Raw genomic sequence first — 24918 nt, forward strand, 5'->3', positions numbered from 1 at the left:
AAGAATTGTTCCGTAAGATATGGAAAGAAGAATCAGACCTACAAGTTATCACTAGTCACTGGAATTTTAATGAAGACAAAATAGTAATTAGTTCACGCAGGTGGTCTTTCAGTGAGTTGTCTTTTCACTAGCAAGTTAAAATGCTCAGCGTCAATCTCCTAACTTCCTGTAAATGTGCCCATTTAGTTAGTAACAATGTAACACTTTCCCAACTGCTTTAGTTAATCAGCTTCCACCTTACTTCCAGTCAGTGTATTCCCTATACTACTCTCCCCTTCGCTTCTTTTGGGAAATACTAAAACTGCGCTCTCCAATTCTCGACCAGTTTACAAATGGGAACAATTTCACCCAACTCACTATCCAGATACCTCATGATTTTGAAAACTTGTATGAAATCTCTTCTTTGCTGCCTTTGCTCTAAGGAAACAGTCCCAATTTCTCCAATCTTGCCTCATAACTGAAACTTCTCATCCTTGGAAACCATTAAATATCAGTTTTTCCACTCATTTGCATAAATAAGAATTCCAATTTCCAAAAACTAAACTATGGCCTAAAGCAGATGATTCTGAAACTAGATTATGAACATTTGCTCTTTTAAATGGAATTCTGGGGCAAAACATAAAACTCCCAAGTCACGAGTAAAACATTGATAGATAAACCTTGCGCAGGGTGCAGACCTCATTATCTTTGGAAAGGCAGTGGCTAACAATCCTCCAGCATAAGCAGGGAGGGTTTATTAAGAATGCATCTGTTCTTCATACAGCAGTGTTCTGTAATGGTTTTGGGACATTTTCCAAAACAAAATCCAGAGCGAGTTGTGAGAAGATTTGTAGCTCAGGTTGAGGTACTGGATGTAGGTTTGCTCACTAAGTTGAAAGGTTCGGCTTCAGAAGTATCGTCACACTAGGTAATATCATCAGTGAGCCTCCGGATGAAGCACTGGTGGTATGGCTCACTTTTTATTTATGTGGTTAGGTTTCTTTGGGTTTGGTGAAGTCAACCCCTGTTTTTTTTCTCAGGGGGTGGTAAATTGAATCCCAGTCAATGCATTTGTTCAGAGAGTTCCAGTCGGAATGCCATGCTTCTAGAAGAATGGCATTCCAACCGGAACACACAACAAATGCATTGACTTGGATCCCATTTACCACCCTGAGAAAAAGAATGGGAAATGCGTCACCAAACCCAAGGAAACCTAAACACAAATAAAAAGCGAGCCATACTACCAGTGCTTCATCTGGAGGCTCACTGATGTTACCTAGTATGGTGACGATACTTCTGAAACCAAACCTTCCAGCTCAGCTCGCAAACCCACATCCACAAGTCCAGAGATGACAAAAGTCCAACTTGATATCAAAACTGTATATAACACTAAAAGCAAATCCAGAAAGGAAGATCTTTAGAGGAGTGGATACAATTTAATAGATAGGTGCAACTTTAGTTATAAAATAAGAAATAATGATAATTTGGAAAATTCAAGATGCATGGGGACAGATACCAATGGGTTTAATGACAATTCTTTTATCACAACCTTTTAAATCTTGCACAAAGACAATGCAGTACTTTGGGCTTTAGATAGACAAGCACAGGAGACATGATAAATGTATTCAAGGTAACGACAGTGGTTATTCATAGGCATCACCTCATGTACAAAAGACATTAGATTGAACCCAGATAATAAACAAAGACACACCAGAATGAGATAATAAAGCTACAAGGAGGCCTACAAAATACAATTTCCAGTTGAGCAATGAAAGCCAACAGTGATTATGGCAGTTCTCTAAAAAGCTGTTAAAAAAGGTGAATAGTAATTTAGGATAGGGAAAACTTAATTCCTCTTTTAGGGTAGTCAGTGACAAGTCTTCAGCGCAGGAAGTAGTTTAAGCATATACAGTTGCATTCTAAGAGAGTGAGTAATGCTTGAAATAGAAAATTTAAAAAGAAACTGTCTTTTGGAGGATTTTGGGAATGAACAAGAGCTTAGCCCCTGTAAAACAATATCCATGTGCCAAAAGATCTGCAAAAGAACCTAGCAAACTTGTAGGGATTCCTATAGTGTCTTACGACATTATAGAAACCAGTTCACAAATGCAATAAAATAAGAGCACATTCATGTCCTTTTACGCGGGATTATTTTATCCTTTAGTCAGTAGTAACATTTAAAGAGTTCAACTGTTTCAATCATATTTTTTTTAAAAACCAGTAAACGGTGAAACCTAAGCAAATAAAAAGCAGTGTTTCACTGGAGGCTCACTGATGTTACCTAGTATGGTGACGAAACAGCGAAGAGTCAGAGATGAACAGCATGGAAACAGACCCTTCAGTCCAACCCGCTCATGCTGACCATCTACCCCAACCCAATCCAGTCCCACCTGCCAGCAACCAGTCCATATCCCTCCAAACCCTTCCTATTCATATACCCATCCAAATGTCTTTTAAATGTTGCAATTGTACCAGCCTCCACCACTTCCTCTGGCAGCTCATTCCATACATGTACCAGCCTCTGAAAAAGTTGCCCCGTAGGTCTCTTTTATATCTTTCCCGTCTCACCCTAAACCTATGCCCTCTAAGATCTGGACTCCCCCACCCCAGGGAAAAGACTTTGCCTATTTACCCTATCCATGCCCCTCAATTTTGTAAACCTCTAAGGTCACCCCTCAGCCTCCGACACTCCAGGGAAAACAGCCCCAGCCTGTTCATCCTCTCCCTATTAGCTCAAATCCTCCAACCCTGGCAACATCCTTGTAAATCTTTTCTGAATCTTTTCAAGTTTCATCTGAAAACAAACCTTCCAGCTCAGCGAGCAAACTTACACCCACCGTGAATTGTATTAGAGAAGGTGGTGGCATGGACAAACGGCTGACATACCAACATTTCAAGTGTTGCTCAAGTTTCGGCTTTAAAAGAAAAGCGAATTAACAAAGTCAAAAGTGAATACAAGAATTCAAATTAAAATAACCAAATGGACAACTGGAGCATGTTCCAAATATCACTACGGTTGAACTGTAGCCTCGCTGTACCACAAAATTTGAGGAAAGGTATATTGCACATAGCATAACTCCTTCGCAGCAGTGACCGTCGTGACAAATGCTCAAAACGGCAACTACTATCTCAATTAATTTGCTTCAGGGTGTACAGAAATGTCACTAATCATGTATAGAAGATTACAAACTAGCAAGACTGGCTGTGGAAATAACTGGCTACTACAAGACCATTAAAGGGGAAATGCATCACTAATTCAAGCTCAAATCAATTTCCTGCTATCACCATGGAAAATGAGATATTCACATGCTGCAACCAATACCTGATGTGGAAGTTCTGCACATTTACATTCTTGTATGGTGCAGTCTTTCTCTGGCACCACAGCAGCAATCCCTCCTTGGCAGAGGTCTCTAGAAAAGGAAAAATTTTGGCAAGGTAAAGACAAGAAGAAAATCGAAGTACTCTCCGAAGCAGCCCCAAAGCACTTCGTAGCAAGTAAGAATAACAGGCATCTTAAGAGATCACACCCAGACTAGCAAACTAATGCAGAGCAAAATTGCTATCCAGGATCATCTTGCTTCCTGTTAACTTGCAGACCCCACGGGATACTACACATCAAATACCACCTGGCTCTCAACGATTAACGTGATTCTGCCAGGAAGCAGTTCAAAAGCATCGCTTAACCTGGAGTGTGTATCAGTCTCATTGTAACTAAGGAAGGATAATAATTCCATAATAAAGCTCATCAATGACTACTGTGTGCAAGTTGATAAACTAATTTCTGAACATACAGGCCAACAGCTGCAATCATACAGCATCATACTGTCATCAAGTAGCTGGTTTTAGAAACAAAGCAACAACAAGCATATTTCATGCATTTTCAGATTCTTGACTTCTACAGATCAACTTCCCCACTTGAAATGCATTCAAAAATAGGTGAACAAAAGATTACAGTTTCTACACTGGAATACTAGCCAGTAAGACAAATGATCATGATTAAATCAATCTGCCTTAAAGTAGTCAAAGAAAGGTTATTTATCTTTAATGCTCACGTGATAACAGCCAGATTTGAAGTTATTTCATCTGTTTGGTGAAAATAATCAAGTCCTTAATTTCTAAGGTTTCAAAACATTTAAATACAAATCTGAGTCAGTGATCTCAGTTGGTTGGATGGCTGGATACCTGGCTTCCAATGCAGAATGACATCAACAGCACAGGTTCAATTCTTACTCTGGCTGAGATTACCATAAAGGTCCTGCCTTCTTAACCTTGCTACTCACCTGAGGCACACAGTGACCCTCAGGTTAAACTCAGTGCTAGTCACCTGAGCGCACAGCCCTATGGTCTACTGGGACTGTGACAACTTTGACCAAATATAAATCTACTCTGAATTTTTCACAGAGGATGGATATTTTTCTGTTTTGCTACCAAAAGCCCATGTTAAACATTTACACTGGGCATGGGTTTCCTCCAGGTCCTCCGGTTTCCTCCCACAATCTAAAGATCTGTAAGTTAGATGAATTAGCCATGCTAAATTGCCTATAGTCTTCAGTGTTTCACTCTAGAAATCTGGTTGTGTTTGGGACGGTTTGCTTTCTGGTTACAAGTTTACTCGCTGAGCTGGAAGATTTGTTCTCAGACTTTTTGGCACCATGCTCACCAACATCAGTGAGCCTCCATTGAAGCACCTTCTATTGGTGTGTCTTGGTCTGTTGCAGTGGGTGATATCACTTCCGGTTCTTTTTCTGAGTGGTTGGTAAACGAGGCCCAAATCGACGGGTTTGTTGATGGAGTTCCGGTTTGAATGCCAGGCCTCGAGGAATTCCCATGTATGTCTTCGTTTAGCCTGTCCCAGGATGTCCCAGCATTGTCCTGGGTTTCCCTCTGTCAGTGTTTAAGGCCACAACTCACTGCAGCACCCAGGAACTACAAGATGCTGAAGTACTATACAACATATTCTAGAACAACTGGTACCAGATAAGCAGTCTGCCAATTCTTCCACAACAAACCTAAACAAGATGACACAATATGCCCAGAAACTCTAGCCACACTACCACACGTCAAAGACATCTCAGAGCTGACAGCCAGACTGGCCCCTCGACATCATGGTTGCCTGCAAACCTACCAACACACAAAACAGCTTGATGAAGCTAAAGGGACCCTGTACCAGCAACCAGCAGAATGCACATACAAAATACCCTGCAAGGACTGCAACAAACATTACATCGGACAGACTGGTAGAAAACTAGCCACCAAATGATATGGTCAACTATCACTAGTATCCTTTCACACAGACAATGAGGGACACCAGTACAACTGGGACAATACATTCATCTTGGGACAGGCTAAACAAATTCCTGGAGGCTTGGCATTCAAACCAGAGCTCCATCAATAAACACATTGATTTGGACCCCATTTATCAACCTCTCAAAAAGAGCAGGAAATGATATCACCTACCACAACAGACCAAGACAAATAGAAAGCGGGACAGAACACCAGCACTTCAGAGGCTCACTACTTATGTCACCATGTTAGGTGACAAAATGTCTGAGAATAAATCTTGAGCTCAGCGAGCAAACTTACAACCTGAATGCAAACCGTCCCAAATACAATCAGATTTTTAGAGAGAGTTAGAAGAATACCTTTCGAACAAAACTATCCTAACATTTTAGAATTTGCAGAGCCTAAATGAGGCAAAACCATCGTCAACAGCCCTGTTGTACTGCGGGGGGGACCCGAAAAGGGAGCAAGAACTCAAATAACTGCTGTGCTAATTCACTTTGCGACATCCTTTACCCAACTTGTACGTGCCCGAAGTTAAGAAATATCCCACTATTTTCAACTCTAATACCATGCGTGGTGTTCAGGGTAGCAGAAAGAAATCAGTTCCATGGGCACAATAATCAGGCTAAAGAATTTAAAACCCTAAGTAAGCACCATAGGGGTTCATGTTCCAAAATGAAAATTTGTCCTTACCCTCCACAGATATGTCTTGAATAGCAAAACGAAGTATGATTGTCCAGATCATACCTAGGGTCATCTTCACATTCCCATCCACAATTTCTGAAAATAAAACATATCTGAAAATTGTACTGTTTTTGTTAATCTGAACTAAAATCTCAGCTGAAACTGATATTTCAAAATTAGAACAGAGTAGATACAAAATATTCGTACACCACTTTAAACTCTCCATTGAAAACAAGCTGCACAACAGAATCAAAACCTCAATCCTAAGTATTTCCCTGATCACAAGCTATATCCCTAAAATGTCCCCATTTACTTGACAACATTGCTGCATGGTTATTACATACTTGCTCAGTATGCATATAAATCTACATCATGTGGTAATAGATCCAAAAACCCAGTAATCTGAAATTTTTAAGTTACAGATAAAGCTGCATTACCATTTTTGAACAATTCAATAATAATCAAAAACATTAATATTTTACAAACTACTGCCAATACATCTTTATCAGTGCTTAATTCCTTGATATGTACAGCATCTCAAATTTTGCATCCAATAGCTCATGTAGGCAGGATCCTGCTGAACTTGACATACACCATGCCACTGTTTCCATACGCAAGGTCACTTTACATCAAGTAAACAAGTCTTGTATACTTTTATCATCAGTAGTCACAATGTTATTATTTGCTTTGTAGATGCAAGCACATTTCTTATCCATGTAAAAGAAAAAGTGCTTAATCATGACAATAAACACCTTTAACCTCTAGGAGAGCAATGTGCCCTCTTTGGTATGGAAAGCCTTGTTTATAGTTTATAAACAGCTTTGCACCATAAGTTTGCAGGTTTTAAGCCTGCTTAGTGCAACTGGATTGTCCACCAGATGAGATGTGGCAACAGGCATGTGGTAGCTAGATTAGATCAATTCTTTATTTTTAAAAAAGCAGTAGCAAGCCTTCTATTACAGGCCACTACATACTTCCAAGGAGTAGTCAGAAACCTTTCATGAAGGTTTTCATTTTATAAAGAAAAATGCAACAGAACTATTACCATGCACCACAGTAACAATGGATGCATCACAAAGGAGAACATATTTACAGATGTTATCAGAAGAACCCTGTAAATTAAGGAAAGCAGGCTCTCCAAAAGGAATTAAAATTTGGCATAGAATTCAACTGTTGAAAAAAGTTCCAACAGATTGGCTGGGACAGAAGCAAAGAAAGTCAAAAAAAGGAAATCTATTAAGTGCTTTCACATTCAATATACAAGAATGGAACAACTGTAGTCAATCATACCAAAAGAAAATCTGCATTCCGACGAAGGTTTTTACCTCATCAGAAGGGAAAGGGAATCATTGGAATTATAACTAAAAATAGCTTGGCACATCTGCTTTGCATTTTAAATAAAATTGTAGATTCTGACTTCAATCTAATTTGAACCTATTCCATAGGGGTATTTCACTACACTGTCGATGGGTACCATGTTTTAAGTGAGATCTTTAACTAAGATCTCACTGCTTATTGCTGTCACTCCAACCTTTTGCCATCTAGAACAAATTTAACTGTAGTCTGTCTTCACTCATTTGTAGTACTTTTGCCTCAGAGTTTGAGCTCAGATTTAAACTTTACTCTAGGACTTGAGGACATTCTAAAGCATCAACCTCGATTAACAAGGGGAGCTGTATTGGTGGGACATGTCATCAGGCTGATAAACATATGCTCTGCTGACTTTTAGAAAGACATTACAGGCATTATAGCATTATTGAAAGGGCACAGGAGTTTTCCTAGTAATTTGGTCATGTCAATTCCTCAAATAACTGGTTACTTTTGTCATTTCTTTTACAGGATCTTAGTGTAAAGTGGTTGCCCATTTCTTTTTCTTTTAACCAAGTAAAAACATTCCTAACTGGCTGTGAAGCCCTACTTGGTGACATCAAGTTTTATAGAAGTTCGGGTAGCATAGCATAGGAGGCAATTAGGATCGCTGCTTCTGCGCTGTATTTTTGCTTTTCAAGAACCAGAGTCCCATTTTCCCTCTGCACCAAATTTCTGCAATTTTATTTCCTCCAATTATTTATCCAATGTAATTTCCAAATCCTAACCATTGCACGAATGTTTCTCATATTACTTAGTTTTTGCTAAACATCTTAAAAATCACAAATCCAGTTATCATTTTTTCCAGCCATAACTGGTTTAATTATCCAAAACCCATAATTTTAAAAATTACTAAAACCAATCTTCTACCCTCTCCAGTTTATTCACACAACTGAATTCCTCCAAGTGGAGCTAATCTACTCTCGCTAAAGGCTTTACATCCTTCCTAAAGTGTGATGCCCAAAACTGGATGCAACACTTCTACTGGAACTGAATGATGTATTTTGTGTGGATTGATTTTGCAAAATGTTACAAAGATGCAAATCTTTTTTTACTGGTACTGGCAAGGGACAGTGTACAAAAATAAGGACAAGAGGCATCATAGTTCTTTGAAAAATTTCATAGACATTCATTCCTATCTCAAAGCTGCCAGATGAAAAGTTACACTTTGTTGCAAGGTGAAAAAAATACTGGGCCCAGGTCATAGTGGAATATTATTATTACACACTGACCTCTAGGAAGTTGCAAATCACAAACTGTCTTTTAAATATGAGAGTTTAACAAAACTCAAATTTATAAACTTTCCAATCAAAAGGACATTTGGCATTCAAAGTTTAAAATTATAGCATTATTGTCAAGCTCCATTGTCTTGGCTGCATGTCCAATTACAGCTAGCTAACCAATATAAAGGACCAGTATTTTGAGGAATAGATTAATGAACATATCTAGCTGCAGGCAATGTGGTAAAGCATATTTCCATGGATAGACTATATATAAAACATCTAGGGTACATGGGATTATGGAATTTGGGACACAAATAGATGGATTGCACACTTCTTAAATGGCCTATTGTCTCTAATTCACAATTTTGCATGCACACAAGTATTTTTTCTTACCTTCTGCCCCAATGGAGACAAGTTTTACTCCTTTGGATGCAATGAAATCCAACGCTTTATTGACATTGTTTATTTTATGCACCCTCATTTTCCCACGCTCTGGTTTTGGTAATCGCTCTCCTAGAAGAAAGGAAGAAAACATTGTACATTTTCTTTTATTAATCTCTTGGATGAAATTACAAAACCATAATTCTGAGAACCTACTTTAAGTTACAACTCCAGTGAAACAGTAATACTAAAAAGACTTCAGTTTCAGATATTGTAATTTATTTGATGGATTAAATGACCAAGGGCATAACTAAAAAAACAAACTTATGAATATCAAGACTTACGAGCCAATACCAGAATTCAAAATTAAGACTTTACTGCGGTGGACATTTGGTGGATATAAAGACAACAGTGAAGACCTAACACTAGGGAAAGATATCAGCAAGAAAATGTTAGGATACATTTGAACAGATAAAAACGGAGTTTTGAGAAACTTTGTAGCTCAGGTTGAGGTTTTGGATGTAAGTTTGCTTGTTGAGCTGAAAGGTTCATTTCCAGATGTTTGGAAATGAACCTTTCAGTTCAGCAAGCAAACCTACATCCAAAAGAGAGAAACAGGAAAAGGCTATTCGGCACTTTGAGTCTGCTCCTTCAATATGACCATGCCTGACCATCTAACTCAATCCTCTGTTCACAATTTCACCCATACCCTTCAATCTCTTTAGCCCCAATTACACCCATAACTACTCCTTCTAAACCCCTTCAATGTTATGGCCCCAGCCACTTTCTGTAGCAGAGAATTCCATAGGTTCCCCAATCTCTAGGTGAAGAAATGATGCAAGTTTAAGAAAATCCCATCAGCAGACTAATGACAAATGCAATGCTGGACAACAACAATTATGTTACTTAAATTTCATATCGAATCTAAATTCAGTCATAATTTAAATATACTTAGCTCAATTCAGCAGTAGTCACTGCTAATTATCTATCTAGTAAGACGTGAAACTACTTTAGAGTTCCAGCTTCAATTCCCGATACTTGTAGAGTTAACTGATCTCAATAAGGGTGGTAATATTTTTACAAATCACTATCTAGTAATCCAGCTAGAATTATGCATATGCAGGCATTTGTTTGTAACAGGTTTCAGCTTGCCTGATACTACAACCAATGTGAATATAGACAGTCTCCAGGGTGCAACTGGGTTCGATTCCAAAATCCATTCGCAATTCAATTCATACACAAGTTGGAACACCATGCAGAGAAAAATAAGTAGCTGGTCATAACAAGGCAATGTTTTGTCTCGTCTTTAAAAATTACACTCCTGTATGCAATGTTTGTAAGTCAGATGAATGTTCATAAATTAAAGGAGCCCCTGTTGTCTGAAGTTCAATAATTAGTGTTAACAAACAGTAGCCACTTGTGTAAGATACACAGACATTCAAGGACTTCAATTGAAGCTAAAATTTTGAAGGCAGTCATTTGCTGAATTCCTCCATCAGCAAGGGACAAAAATAATGCCTTCTAATCAATCCTGCACAAAAAATCCTTATGTTCCATTTGTAACATTTTTGTGAAAGGAATCACAGCGAGATGGATTTCAATATCTCTTGGTTCTACTATTTTCTTTTCCCTCTACTCCTGATGCCTCTGAACATTTTTAAAGGGCTGTGGCTAACATTATGAAGGAGCATAGGACAGAAGGTAGTCGTCATCTGGTCCTTCAAGCCTGCTCTTCCATTTGATAAGATAATGATTGATCTGATTGTATTCTCAACTCCACTTTTCAGTCAACCTCCATAACCTTTCTCTCTATCTAGCAAAATGCTGTCCCCCTCAGTCTTCATTGCAAAGTAGCTATTATGGAAATGCAATTATTAACTATGAATCACATTGCTAACCCAAGAACAGGAAGATGTGGCCAATATTTCTATCAGGTATCTAAATGCCAACTGGCCAAAATCAGTTAACCTGGCATTGACTGGAGCACACAGCCACCAGCACTGAATCATCCAAGGAAAGGAGCGAAGTTCAATAATTCCTTATTAAAAAGTGCTTTGAAAAAATGTGAGAAATTCGAGAACAGCAGAAACACTTTGCATTGCAACAGAAAGTCCAGATATACTATTCACTTTAACTAGATTATGGATTTCTGAGAAATGTCACGAGCATTGACATTAAATCTCTATTGAACAAAACATTGAAATTAAGCAGTGATAATGTAAAAGTTAGAACTTGTATAGCATAAGAAGTCTACTAAATATCCTAAATATCTAAAAGCATTGTTTAGTTCTACAGAGACCTTGATTTAAAGATCACATTTTGCTATACGTGAGTGAACTCAATAACAGCTCATAATAGCCTGTCAATTGTTATCTCTCCTGCTTTGATTAAAGAAAGTACGCATTGACATTGATCATACCATAACCAAAAGCCAAGTGAACACTAGTGTAGTGATTATGAAAGAGAAGTCTAAAATATTTGCAGTTTAGCTCTTTGGGCTAGAATTTTAAAGGTAATTAGTTGTACAAGATAATAGCATCACTATTTGTATTTGAAGATTAACTTCCACTATCCTGTTCAAATAAAATATAAAATCAGAAAAAGGAAACCCTCACATTCTTTGAATGTGAAAATATTGGGTCCAATAGCATGAACATGACATTTTAAGCAGCCTGGGCATGATTCATTCTAAACTATACACATCTAGTCAATTTGCTCAGAATAAAATCAATCGCAGTTTTTAAGCCAGTCATGAGGGAGTAAGTCAATTAAAAGTTTCAACAGAAGGAAAAAGGAAGTGTGACCATTCAAACATGGTAAGAGTTATTTCTTTATCAATGAGTGAAAAGACTCCTGTAAGGCTGGACAGGTTTTTTAAAAGCTGTTTGCTTTTGCAGAGTTTGCTTGCCCTCACCTGAAATCACCTCCAGTAGTAGCATAAGTTTAAGTCCATCTCTGAAATCTTCTTCAATTACTTCAATCTGCGTCCCTGCCTTACGCAAGTGAGAGTTGCACCATGCTGTAAAGGTCTGTTTAAAAAAAAACAAGAACTCACATTCAGGCTAAGAAATTATAAAGACGACTAAGAAAATGGCATAGACATCAAATAAATACTTTAAAAATCAGTCTCGACAGCAAACAGACAGATATTGTGGAAAGCATGGAAAGCTTGGGAACCAAGGGACAAATGAAAATGAGGAACTTTAAAAGGTAGGAGCATCACAGAAATGAATGGGACTAAAAGTAGCCAAAACCAGTGGATCAAAATGCAGTTTAGTGAGTGAGCTGGTGAATAATGGAGTAATAATTAATTCCGTTGTACATTTCTTCATGAAGTGAAGTATTACAAGCATAAATCTTAAGACAGTTGTAACTGATTGAGTTATAAACATTCAATTGAAACCCCAATTAGTGCCAATTTGCAATTAGCCATCAATTCACACCAATGCCTGCACCCTCCAACTTTTAAGAGGTACAATAGAGACTATGGATGTGTTCGCTTTGATTTTAGATCTACAGCAGAGCCATTATAGATTGATAATAAGACTCCACTACCCTCAAAAACAAAACAGCAGCCAGCAACTCAGTAGTAGGGAAAAATGCTACAATTAATAGAAGCCTGCAAATCTATACTTAAAACTGTGCCAAATTTATGAAAGGGAAGGTGACTGGAGAATGTAACTAAGTTTGGAAATGGTGAAACTATAAAACATTTATTAGAATTTTACCAGTAAAGAAGGAGGCCATTCAACCCAGTATACCTGTACTGGCTCTCAAAAAAGAGTTAACCAGCCCATCCCACTCTCCAGCCCACCAACTTCACTTTCAAATTATACTCAACGCTCCTTTGAAGCTTCCTGTGGAATCTGCCTCCACCACATTCCCAGGCAGATTCCAAATCCTAACTGACTAAAGTTTCTCATCTAACTTTTTGTTCTCTTGCTGAAAATCTTAAAATTGTGACCCCCTAGTTACTGACAAATAATATTTTTTGGCAAAAATATTTACTAAAAATGCCACAAGTTATATACAAAAGTAGTGGCATTAATTGAGAACCAGTTAATCAAAGTGGAAACAAGAACTAAAAAAGGTCACTTTCAAAGTTGATTGCAATAATTGAGGTATCAAAGCATCTGTGCATGTGTCTTATTTATAATTTTGATCAATAACTTGGATGAAAAGATTGAATACAAGACATCTTGTTTGACAAATTTTAGGTTTAAAAAAGTCAGTATGGAGGATGATGCAAAGAGGTAGAAATGGGATTATGGGTAGGCTTGAGTGGTAGGGTTATGGTTAGAATGGATATGGAATCTGTGGAGAATGATTATCTACTGTGAAAGGAAAACTAGACAGGTAGGATTTTTTCATTCAGAAAGACTGAAAAATTGTTATGTTCAGAGTCTTGGTGGCTTTGTACAAGAATGTGTTAAGTACAACAATTAGAAAGGCAAATAAGATACTGCTTTTATTGCAAGGTGAATTTCTTTACTCATGTAATCCAACTGCAATTCCAGGCCACACCTGGAATACTATATGGAGTTTGTTCTCCATCCCAAAGACGGATGCAATTATCTTACACTGCAAAGGTTAACAAGATGGATTAATGGGTAAGGAGGTTAAGAGATTGAGTAAGCAAACAATATAGCATTGGAATAGGCCCTTTAGCCTAAGGCTGCATGAACATAGTTCTAAACTAACCTTTTGCAACATCCTTCCATTGCTATGACTAAGCCAGTTCTGTGTCCACTTTACCAGCTCATCTCCGACCCCATGCGACTTCACCTTTTATATCAGCCTAACATGGGGGAACCTCAAAAGTCTTGTTAAAGTCATATCCCTTAGCATTTAGGATGAAGATTTTTGTATATTTTTTTTAAAATTGGAGGCATGGGTCTAGTACAAGGTGGGGAGGCTGAGAGAAGAGAGGAAACTGGTGAAATCCACATTAATCCCACATGGTTGCAGGGTCCCAAGGTGGAAGATGAAGAGTTCTTCCTCCAGGCGTCAGGTGGTTAAGATTTGGCAATGGAGGCAGTCCAGGACTTCCATGTCCTTGGTGGAGTGGGAGAGAGAAGTATTCAGCCATGGAAACTTGCGAAGGACCTCTGTTTTACATCCTCAAAGCCAGTGGCTGACCACTTTAACTCACCATCCCACTCCACCAAGGAGGTGCTGGTCCTGATCCTCCTCCATCACCAAACCCTAACCACCCAACACCTGGAGAAAGAATGCTTCAACTTCCGCCTTGGGACCCTGCAACCTCACAGGATTAATGTGAATTTCACCAGTTTCCTCATTTCCCCTCCCCCACCTTATCCCAGACCCATGCCTCCAACTCGGTACTACCATCTTGTCCTGTCCATTGTCTTTCCCACCTATTCGCTCCACCCTCCTCTCCGACCTATCACCTTCCCAACCACCATCTACTTATCGCATTCTCATTCTCAGCTGCCTTCCCCATAGCCCCACTCCTCTCCCATGTATCTCAGCTCTTCTCAGAATGGGTGTGTCTTTAGAGAAGTAGAAGTTGAAGTGATTGGTTAGTACCTTCTCCGACCTATCACCTTCCCAACCACCATCTACTTATCGCATTCTCATTTTCAGCTGCCTTCCCCATAGCCCCACCCCTCTCCCATGTATCTCAGCTCTTCTCAGAATGGGTGTGTCTTTAGAGAAGTAGAAGTTGAAGTGATTGGTTAGTACACAGGCCAGAGATATTAGATTAGATTCCCTGCAGTGTGGAAACAGGCCCTTCAGCCCAACCAGTCCACACTGACCCTCCAAAGAGTAACCCACACAGACCCACTTCCCTCTGACTAATGCATCTAACACTATGGGCAATTTAAGCACGGTCAATTCAGCTAACCTGCAGATCTTTGGACTGAGGGAGGAAACCGGAGCACCCGGAGGAAACCCACACAGACACGGAGAATGTGCAAACTCCACACAGACAGACAGTCGCCCGAGGCTAGAATCAAACCTGGGAACCTAGTGCTGAGGCTGCAGTGCTAAACATCGTACCACCCTTAAAATCCCTGACAGTTTGCATTTGGTCTCACTGATGCAGAGGAGAGTTGAGAGTGTAGTGCTGGAAAAGCACAGCAGGCCAGGCAGCATCCAAGGAGCAGGAGAATCGACGTTTTGGGCATAAGCCCTGCCCACGCTTCATCAGGAATGAAGTAGTGTGGGAAATGAAGGAGATGCGATTGAGGGCACTGTTGATTGCTGAGGAAGGAAAATTACACTCCTTGAAGTAGGCAGATGTTTGGAATGTCCTGGAATAGAATTGCTCATCCTGAGAACAGATATGGCAGATGAATTGGGAGTAGGTGGTTTTGTAGATGTCGGACTGTGGTCGGTCACCAGAGGTCCAGGAAGGGGAGGGAGGTATCAGATAGACCAGGGAAATATGGAGGTTGGGATGGAAGATGTTGGTGTGGTGAATGAACTGTTCAAGCTCCTTGTGGGAGCAAGATGCAGCACCAATAGAGTCATCGATGTAGCAGAGAAAAAAGGTGGCGGTGGTGCCAATATAGCCATGGAAGAAGGATTGTTCCACATATTCTAAGAGGCAGGCATTGCTGGGACCCATGCAGGTACCCATTGCCGCCTTATGATACAAGATCAAAATTTCTTAACTGTTGTTTTGTCTTATGTTGGAACAGAGGCTTTGAGAGAGTACCGAGCTGTCTACTGAAAGCCCCATAAAGTAAATAGCTAGTGATGCCTTGGTTTTTTTTTTAAAAAAAGGTAGGTAGGAACAACAGAAGCAGCCTGTATGGTGGGGCAAGCTCCCAGAGAATCTGAATTTTTAGCTTTAGTTTTAAGCAGCAATTGCTGGGGTCTTGAAGCTGGATTTGGAAGCTGCACTATACCTCTTCGTGCTACTCCGATTTGTTTGTTTTGCCCTCCTGGACTGGAGAATTGCCTGTATGACAACCTATTTTACTGAATTTGCCTTTCGCCAAGTGTGTGTTTATGTGATGTTACTATATTGGAGCAGTTACTGTTTCATAACAGAATAATACATTTATTTAGCTAAGTTTACCAATAGAGTTTGGTTATTCAGCTTTCTTTTGTATTTTAACTATACTGTAGGAATAAAGATGTTGTTTCAAATCTGCTACTTTGACCAAAAATGTCTGGCACTTATTTAAAAAAATAAAAAGTTAGGATCTAGGCTATCATAAAATGTTTGAGGGTGTGGGGTTTGGTCAATCACAAAATGGATTATTTCTCAAAAGCAATTTGTGAAAAGGTCTCGCATTTATATACTTTCCAACATCTGTGTCAAAGCACTTTACAGTCCTTCATTTAAGGAAATTAAAACACAACTAACACAAGCACTGAGTGGCTGTCTGGGGTCTGCACATTCTTCCCATGTCTGCATGGGTTTGTGCCAGGTGTTCCAGTATCTTCAGTCCAACGATGTGCAGGTTAGGTGGGTCAGCCGTGCTAAATTGCACATAGTGTTGTTCAGGGATGTGTAGGCTGGGTGGATAAGCCATAGGAAATGCAGGGTTACAAGGATGGGAGAATGTGTCTGGGTGGGATGCTTTTCAGAGGGTCAGTGTAGACTCGATGGACTGAATGGCTTCTGATGAGCACTGTGGGAATTCTTTGATTCTATGACTAAGCAAAATTCCCTAGTTCTCCTCAAACAGTATTGGAATATTTTACATTTAACGAAGAGCAGATTTACAACATTTAGTATTTCCTTTTTAAAAGGTGGCATCTTCAGCCTGAAATGGTGAGTACTTTAGAATCAGACAAGGATCCTGTGCTCTCTGCAGAAGGAACTTAAATTATATCCATTTGACTCAGATGGTGAGTAATGTGCTTACATACCCTACGCCAAAGGGAAAAATTAAACCACAATATTGTAATGGAACTTCACCATTTAATTTGGCTTCTGAACAACATGTTGGATCTCATTTTGATCCAACCTCCATTGCCTTCAGATGAGAACAACAGGCCTTGTATCCGGTTTCCTACAACTAAAACGTTTTGCCAAGACATTGGAGGTTAGCAACATAACTTAGCAATGCAAGAGTACAGTCAGGAATTGGCCTGATCTAATATGAATGACAAATTTCCTCGCTGAAGGTGGTTGAAAAATTATAGTTTTTGCAATAATCCAGCAACTTTGGTAGTTTTTTTTACCCCAAATGAGTTCAATTTCAGAATTTGCCATGGCACTAATAGAAACCTACGTCCCATAAAATTGCAGTGATACAATATCCATTATCTTTTGGAGAAAGTGGGTGGAAACAAATTTGTTTGGGCACTCAAAACATTCAACCGATCTTGAAGTCCAAAATGTCTGTGTAAATATAATAGTATCAATGCACATGGGCTTTTCAGAACATACAGGACAGAAACAAGCCAATTGACCCAGACAAAAAAAATTAAAGAATCCATAGAATCCCTAGTGTGGAAGCAGGCCACTTGGCCCATTGAGTCCACACCAACCCTACGAAGAGCATCCCACCCAGATCCACCTGCTACCGCTGTATTCCCCATGGCTAACCCCACCTAGTCTGCACACTGGTCAATTTAGCATGGCCAGTTGACCTAAACAGCACATCTTTGGGCTGTGGGAGGAAACCAAAGCACCTGGCAAAGAAACCCACATGGACACAGGGAGGATGTGCAAACTCCACACAGACAGCGATCGGAGGCTTGAATTGAACCCGGGTCTCTGGAGCGGAGAGGCAGCAGAACTAACCACTGAGCCACCATGCCACTCATCCTTCTTTATAATTAACATAACTTCTGTTTCTATCTCAAGTGCTCATCATCCTGCCCTCAGCTACTCACTGTGGCAGTGTCTCTCGCTTACAAGACTCGAATAGTAAGAATGGTTTGTGGCAAAAAGACAGCTTTAAAATACATACTAATTATAAATCAACACTAAAAAGGAATAAAGGCATCCACAACTGGTTTGCTCATAGTATAAAAGTATGCAAGTATAAAAACTGAGTTTTTATACTCAAGCCTTGGAAAAACATTAAGTCAAAAAGCTCAAATTAACTTGAACAGTTTTCTTTAACGAAAGCGTGATTCTCAAGATGCAGAAAATTTGATCATGAAGCTATTTGCCAAAATGTTCTGAAGATATTTTAAAATAAAAGTAGTCATAGTTGAGTCAATAGTCTAACACCATTAAAAACATGATGTTAGTGCTTGATAAAACCGCATCGGAAATGATGCTGCATAGCAACTTTGTATTTTTGGGATCCTGGTCTCATAACAGTTGCACTTAATTGATGGCCACAGGCCAGGAATATCTCAATTTTAGATCCAATTAGCAGATCTTAAATCAAAGCAACAATGATGTACATGATCTCAAGGAGATTCAGCTCAAGAAGGAGATTCAGTGCAATTATCCTTCCTGATCAGCACCCAGCTGAAGTGCAAATGTAAACAGTGGAGAACACATTTAGAGTAATCAACAACAGCTTTGCTGGCTCAGTGTATTCATTTATTGCCAAATGAAGTGTTAAACAGGGAGTAAATATTCAGATTGATAGCTGACTGACCTTGTGAAAATTTGCAATTTTAACAGGTTTTAAATGACAATTCTACAGTGGAAATTAATTTGCACAGATTTGTTAGAATTTTCAGTGTATACAAACTACCCTCACCGCTTTTGTGAACCATATTCACAAAAGTAATCTCTGTACAAGTGCATTCATAGACAATAGAATGATACACAAAAGGACCCCCTCTTCAAATTTGTACATACAGGTTTACATCTGAACATTAATTCTTACAAAACAAGGAGGAGATCAGAGTAAATAAAGGATTGCCTTTAACAGAAAATGGGAGCAAATTATGACAAGTTTATGAACTGGAAACACATTTCCTCATTTCATCTAGCTTAGTTAAGCTACCACTCAGAAACAACATTCTTTGGTGCTGAGGCTTTATTCAAATGGATGCATCCAGTCAGTTTGGATGTTTTTACATACACAGAATACCTTTAAGTGTAGTGACAGAAGCCACAAATTCAGCTCATATTTCTGATTAAACAAGAGGACACTACAGAATGTTTAAATAATTAATTACACATGGTAACCATCCAAACTTCTGCCATATCATAACCTTGGTTCTTAGTCACCCATAGGTTACAGTTTGAGGGGACGAGTACTGTATTGCAACAACAAGCAAATGGCACTAATGTTAAGCAGATTTAATCAACACCAACACAAACAACTGAGGCTTCTTATACAACAAACATTCGAAGCATTAAAACAAGCTGTAGCACATCCATGCTTAAAACTTATTAAAAATAGGTAAAATAATCTTAATTACTATCCCCTTTTCAGTAGTAGGATGAAATAATTTTTCAGTTATGATTTTCAGCAGTGGCTATGTATTTAATCAGGGAGAAAGTGAGGTCTGCAGATGCTGGAGATCAAAGTTGAAACTTTATTGCTGGAACAGCACAGGTCAGGCAGCATCCAGGGAACAGGAGATTCGACGTTTCGGGCACAGGCCCTTCCTGAGGAAGGGCCTGTGCCCGAAACGTCGAATCTCCTGTTCCCTGGATGCTGCCTGACCTGCTGTGCTGTTCCAGCAATAAAGTTTCAACTATGTATTTAATCAGAGCCCTTAAGCCAACATTTGAAAAAATCACAACATAGCAGTCCAAAAGTCAAAGAATACTTTCAAAACAAAGTATCTTTACAATTTTACTGGCCTTGAGCAAGTGTCAGAGAATGAGTTCACTGCCCCATTAACTGCATCTAGTCAAAAACCAGTGTTTTAAGTAGAGGCAAAACAACTTGATGTTACAAATAATGCAAGTGCTCAAGAAACCATTGCACTGTTTGCTAGTTTAGTCTTGTAGAGGTTTTATAAATCTGCTCACATGGAACTACACATCATTGGAGCAGGTGGGACTTGAACCTGTGGCCGTACTCAAGAGCTACAGACTCTTGTAGACTGAGGGAAGTGGTCAAGTTTAAATTTGTTAATGAAGTGGATTCATGAGAAAACAAGTATCTAACCAAAAATGTCTGAGGAGATAAGGCTAAAATAATTCACATTAAACAGAGGAATTTCTGTTTTTGAGTCATCAAATCAGTCTCATGAGGACATTCTGCGTAAAGCAAGCTATTGTCAAGTGCGAATGAGGCTTTCAAATTCCACAGCTCTTGTTTCAGGTCTTACTAATTTTAAATTTCAGACAATGCAGCTCTGAATGAAAAAAAAACAAACAACAAAATCTTAAGGAGTTCCACACTGCACATCTCCACTGCAGAATTATAAAGGGTGCAAGACCCTAGTTTAATAAATAAAAATTTCCTTTGACAGCAACATTTAAAGTTACAGATAGGTGTAAAATGCAAGAATAAGCCTCAGAAATGATAAAACACTTAAACAAATAACAAAGTTATATTAGGCTTCCTTGTGTAAAGTTACCAAATCAAAATAGAACTAATCTGCAGTTCCTTCCAATCAGTGTATGATCGTGTTCATGTGCTCAGCTGTGGTTGACTGTTTGTCCTTGTAATTTTGATAACTTCTAGATGCTTTACTCAGGCATATAGCAACATACTAAAATTTAAACTAGAGATTGTAATTGATCACTCAAACAGACAGTCTCTGATGAATTCAAGATAAATCACCTTCAGAAATCATGGCGATCTGGGTTACGTCAACCCTTTAGGAAAGTTCGTTCTTCCCAACAATTGTTGCAAAAAGATTCCACCCTACCAGATCTTTTTATGGAGAAAAACTGCTTAAAATTGCAAACATTTGTAAAAAGGCAACTGGTCAGGCAACCTGTTCTAATATTTACTTGTCAAGGTTCCCAAAAGGGGGGATCTAAGATGGCGGCGATCGGAGAAGATCACACTGCAGAGCTTTGCATCGCAGCAGGACGGTCCTTTAACCCACCCAACCCAGGTCATCAGGATTTCTTGGGGCGTTGGAAAGATTGTGGAGCCTCAAGAAACATTTAAAAATTGACTTACTTGTATTTTCAGCTGTCCAGAAATGCCCAAAAAGGGAGGAGGAGCATCAGAGACCAGGCCTGCAGCTCAGCCTGCTGCAGCCTCTGAGCCGATTATTCTCCAGGACCTGGTGAACCAGCTCTTGAAATCTCGCGAGATGTTGGGGAAATAGATTGAAGAGAAGCTGGCTCCAGCTTCTCATGCTGCAGAAGCATGACCAGCAGCTGGGAGACCTGAAGAGGACGGATGAGGTGGAGCACAGGGTCACAGTGGTGGAAGCTGATGCTAGTTCATTCAAAGAAGAGATCAAAGCCCTCAAGTCGCAGGTTCGTAATTTGCGTGACCAAGTGGATGATCTTGAAAACAGGGGCAGGAGGAAAAACATTCGGATCATTGGTCTGCCTGAGGGCAAGGAAGATGAGCGGCCTGCGGAATTTGTTGGAAGATTGGCTTCTGAAATTCCTTGACTTGGAGATTGGCATGAGAGGATTGAAGATAGAGAGGGCTCACTGGGTCGCAGCGCGGAGGTCGGGTCTGGGTCTGGGTCAACGCCCTTGTCCTTTCCTGGTGCTGTTACATCATTACCAGGATAAGGAGTGTGTCATGGAGGCTTCCAGACTCCAGGGGAAGGATCCAAAGGCCCTAATTTACGAGGGGTCGAAGATCATGTTTTTTCAGGACTTTTCAGCGGTGGTGATCCAGAAACGAAAATCGCATGATGGTGTCAAGAGGAGATTGAAGGAGCTTGGGATTCAGTACTCAGATATCCGGCAGTGCTTCGGATCACCTTAGATGGATCCATGCATCTATTTGACAATCGGAGAAGGCAAGAGACTTTGTGGACAAACTAACCTAATTTAAACAATTTAGTATGTATAAATATTGTTGCTTGGGTATGCGTTTATCATTCTGTAAAAGAAAGAGAGGAAATCCGGTTGGAGCTTTGTTTTTCCCCTTTTTTCCCCTCTATAGATAATAATTTGGTTCAAACTGTCTGGCGGTGGTTAAGATATACATTTTAAATTTCTAAGTTAGGACATACCAAAGGATGGGTGTGGTATTTATTCCCCCTTTTCTTTAAGAATTTTTTTTATTCATACTGATATTCTATGGGGTGTTTATTCTTTTTAGCTAGTGCTTGCGATGCGGCTCTAGCTGGGAGAAGTGAAGGTGGTGGAGATGGTTGGATGCCTATTTATGGGCAGTTCGGGATGGGTAGTTGCCCCCTCCGGGCAGGGGGTGAGTTCCCCTACTCAGCGCTATTGGCGCTTTAAATGTTGGTTTGTTTGCTGGTTTTTGTTGTTTTTTATTTTTAATAATCTTGCATGTTTGTTAAATGTAGTGGTTTTAGTTTATGTAGTTTTAATATTTGGTGGACCATGCAACACTAAGGCTCAGCAATTTGTGGTTCGGGTTCCTCCTCTCTGTAACTTAAATGTAATTGCAGAAGATTATGGCTAATGAGTTGATTAAATGGTGTACCTGGAATATCAAGGGAAGGTCACTCACCAATTATGTGGAAGAAGGTATTCTTGAGTCTTAGAAAAGGAGAAGGTGGATATTGCTTTATTACAGGAGACACATTTGGATGACAAGGAGCATCTGAAATTACGACAGAATGGCTTTGACCGAGTTTATTTTTCATCTAATACCAGAAGTAGGGGAGTGGCTATATTGGTAAGGAAAAAAATCTCATTTAAATTGTTGGAATGTGTTAAAGACACATATGGGAGGTTTGTAATTCTTAAAGCCTTGATAAATGGAAGAATATGGCATTTTAAATGTTTATTGTCCCCCAGCTCATCCTTTTAAATTCTTGGTAGATGCTTTTTCTAAACTGATAAGTCTCAAGTCTCAGCACATTATAGGGGGAATTTTAACTGCCTCATGGACCCCACAGTAGAAGGTTGCCTAAAAGGTCCCTAGATACCATCTACACAAACTAAACAGTTATTGGGTCTATGTGGGGAATTAGGGTTGGTGGATGTCTGGAGGTGTCTCCACACTACAGGTAGGGATTTCACGTTTTTCTCCAATCCGCATAGATGTCACGAGGATTGATTTTTTTTACCCCTGCGGTAACCCTGGATCTGGTGGCATCCTGTACGATTGGTAATATTGCCATCTCTGATCATGTTCCAGTGTACCTCATGGTTAAAATTAAGGATATTACAGTGGATTCAAGGTACCGGCGAATGGACCCCTTTATTCTCATGGGCAGCAAGTTTATGGAGTATTTCTCTGGGGAATTTCAGGCATTCCTAGACATCAACATAGGCTCGGTTGATAGCTCATCTGTTCTCTGGGAAACTGCCAAAGCTTATGCCAGAGGGTTAGTTATTTCATATTCCACCAGTAGGAAGCAGCAGAAGGGCGAGCAGTAACATCTCCTTGAAGCATGGTTGAAGGCAGCCAAGGCGGCCTATTTTGACAGACCCTCGTTGGTCAAACTACAGAGGATTACGGTACTGCGGTCTACACTAAATTCCGTGCTCTCAGACAGCAAAGAAGGAGCTAGCTTTTGCAAAGCAAAGGTTATACAAGCATAGTGACAAGCCAGGCAAATACTTAGCATACCTTGCCCTACAAACGATTACAGCGATTAGGGAAGGGTCTGGGAACCTAACATGCGATTTTAAAAAGATTAATGTGACGTTCCAGAGATTCTACTCCAAGTTAGATCAGTCAGAATTGTGAGGAGGGGCAGGCCAAAATGGAATGGTTTTTTAGAGATCTGAAGCTCCCGGGTGTGACTCCCAAACAACAGTCCTTTCTCAATGCCCCAATTATCAGAGCAAGAAGTGCAGGAAGCTGTGAGACAGCTTCAGAGTGGAAAGGCGCCCGGTCCTGATGGACTTCCCAGTGAATTCTATAAGGAATTTATAAATATACTGTCAGCCCGATGCTGAATATATTTAATGATTCATACAGTCATCATGTTTGTCTCCCACCATCTGAGGCAGGCCAATATTTCACTTATCCTTAAAAAAAAAAAGGGATGGATCCAGAAGACTGTGCTTCATACAGGCCCATCTCACTCTTAAATGTGGACTTTAAGATCCTCTCTTAAGGCTCTTGCGTTAAGGCTGGAGACTGTGTTACCCTCTATTATTAAAGAGGATCAGACGGGCTTCATAAAGAGTCGCAGATCTTCCAATTACGTTAGGAGGCTGCTTAATGTAATTCAAGCATGCCAACAGCAGTCAATACAGGGATTGGTGATTCCTTTAGATGCAGAGAAGGCATTTGACAGTTGAGTAGCTGTACCTTTTCTATACTCTAGACCAGTTTGGTCTGGGCAAAGTTTTCATAAGATGGATAAAGGTTCTCTACAGTGTACTCCTTGCTGCAGTCATTAACAACGGGGTACGATCAAGCAATTTTAATATTTCTAGGGGCAGCTGGTAAGGCTGTCCCCTTTCACCATTACTTTTTACTTTGGTGATTGAACCGTTGGCAGAGGCCATTCATGGGGATCTCAATAGATCAGCTCCAGAAGTGGGGTCAAAATCACATATGATCTCACTGTATGCAGATGATGTTCTAATTTCTGGACAAATCCAGCAGTCTCAGTGCCTTGCCTGATACAATATATTCACGCGTTTGGCACTTTTTCAGGGTATAAGATTAATTTTGCTAAATCAGAGGCTATGCCTACGAGTGGCCTTACGAAAGAGTTGGCTTAGTGACTATAGATTCCCATTTAGGTGGTCACAGGGGGGTTGTGTGTATTTGGGCATATTCATTACTCCAGTTCTGGATTGGCTGTTCAAAGCCAATTTTACTCAATTATTTGAAAAAATTAAACAATATCTCCAAAGATGGGAGGCACTTCCAGTCTCATGGTTGGGTCAGATAGCGCTTAAGATGAATATTCTCCCTCGTTTGCTATACCCTATACAGATGCTCCCCCCGATTTTCAATAAACACACTCAGGAGACTGAACAGTTGGTTCAGCTCCTTTATCTGGCACCGTAAACGGCCCCTCATTAAATTAGCCAAACTGCAGTTGCTTCAGATCGGGGGAAGTAGAC

General features: G+C 39.8%; 1 protein-coding gene across 5 annotated transcripts in view; it reads right to left on the minus strand.

The window, feature by feature from the left end:
• The window catches only part of LOC122542742 (alpha-actinin-1-like), a 113183-nt gene that overhangs the window by 43925 nt on the left and 44340 nt on the right, over positions 1-24918 (minus strand). For all 5 annotated transcript variants that reach the window (XM_043680734.1, XM_043680733.1, XM_043680735.1 and 2 more), the window contains exons 2-5: positions 11833-11947; positions 8931-9050; positions 5956-6042; positions 3302-3389 (exon numbers count right to left, since the gene is read on the minus strand). In XM_043680734.1, coding sequence (XP_043536669.1) covers positions 3302-3389; positions 5956-6042; positions 8931-9050; positions 11833-11947 — 410 coding nt within the window. The remainder of the gene's footprint in view (positions 1-3301; positions 3390-5955; positions 6043-8930; positions 9051-11832; positions 11948-24918) is intronic.

This window comes from Chiloscyllium plagiosum, chromosome 41, assembly GCF_004010195.1.
Source record: "Chiloscyllium plagiosum isolate BGI_BamShark_2017 chromosome 41, ASM401019v2, whole genome shotgun sequence".
Lineage (NCBI taxonomy): Eukaryota > Metazoa > Chordata > Chondrichthyes > Orectolobiformes > Hemiscylliidae > Chiloscyllium > Chiloscyllium plagiosum.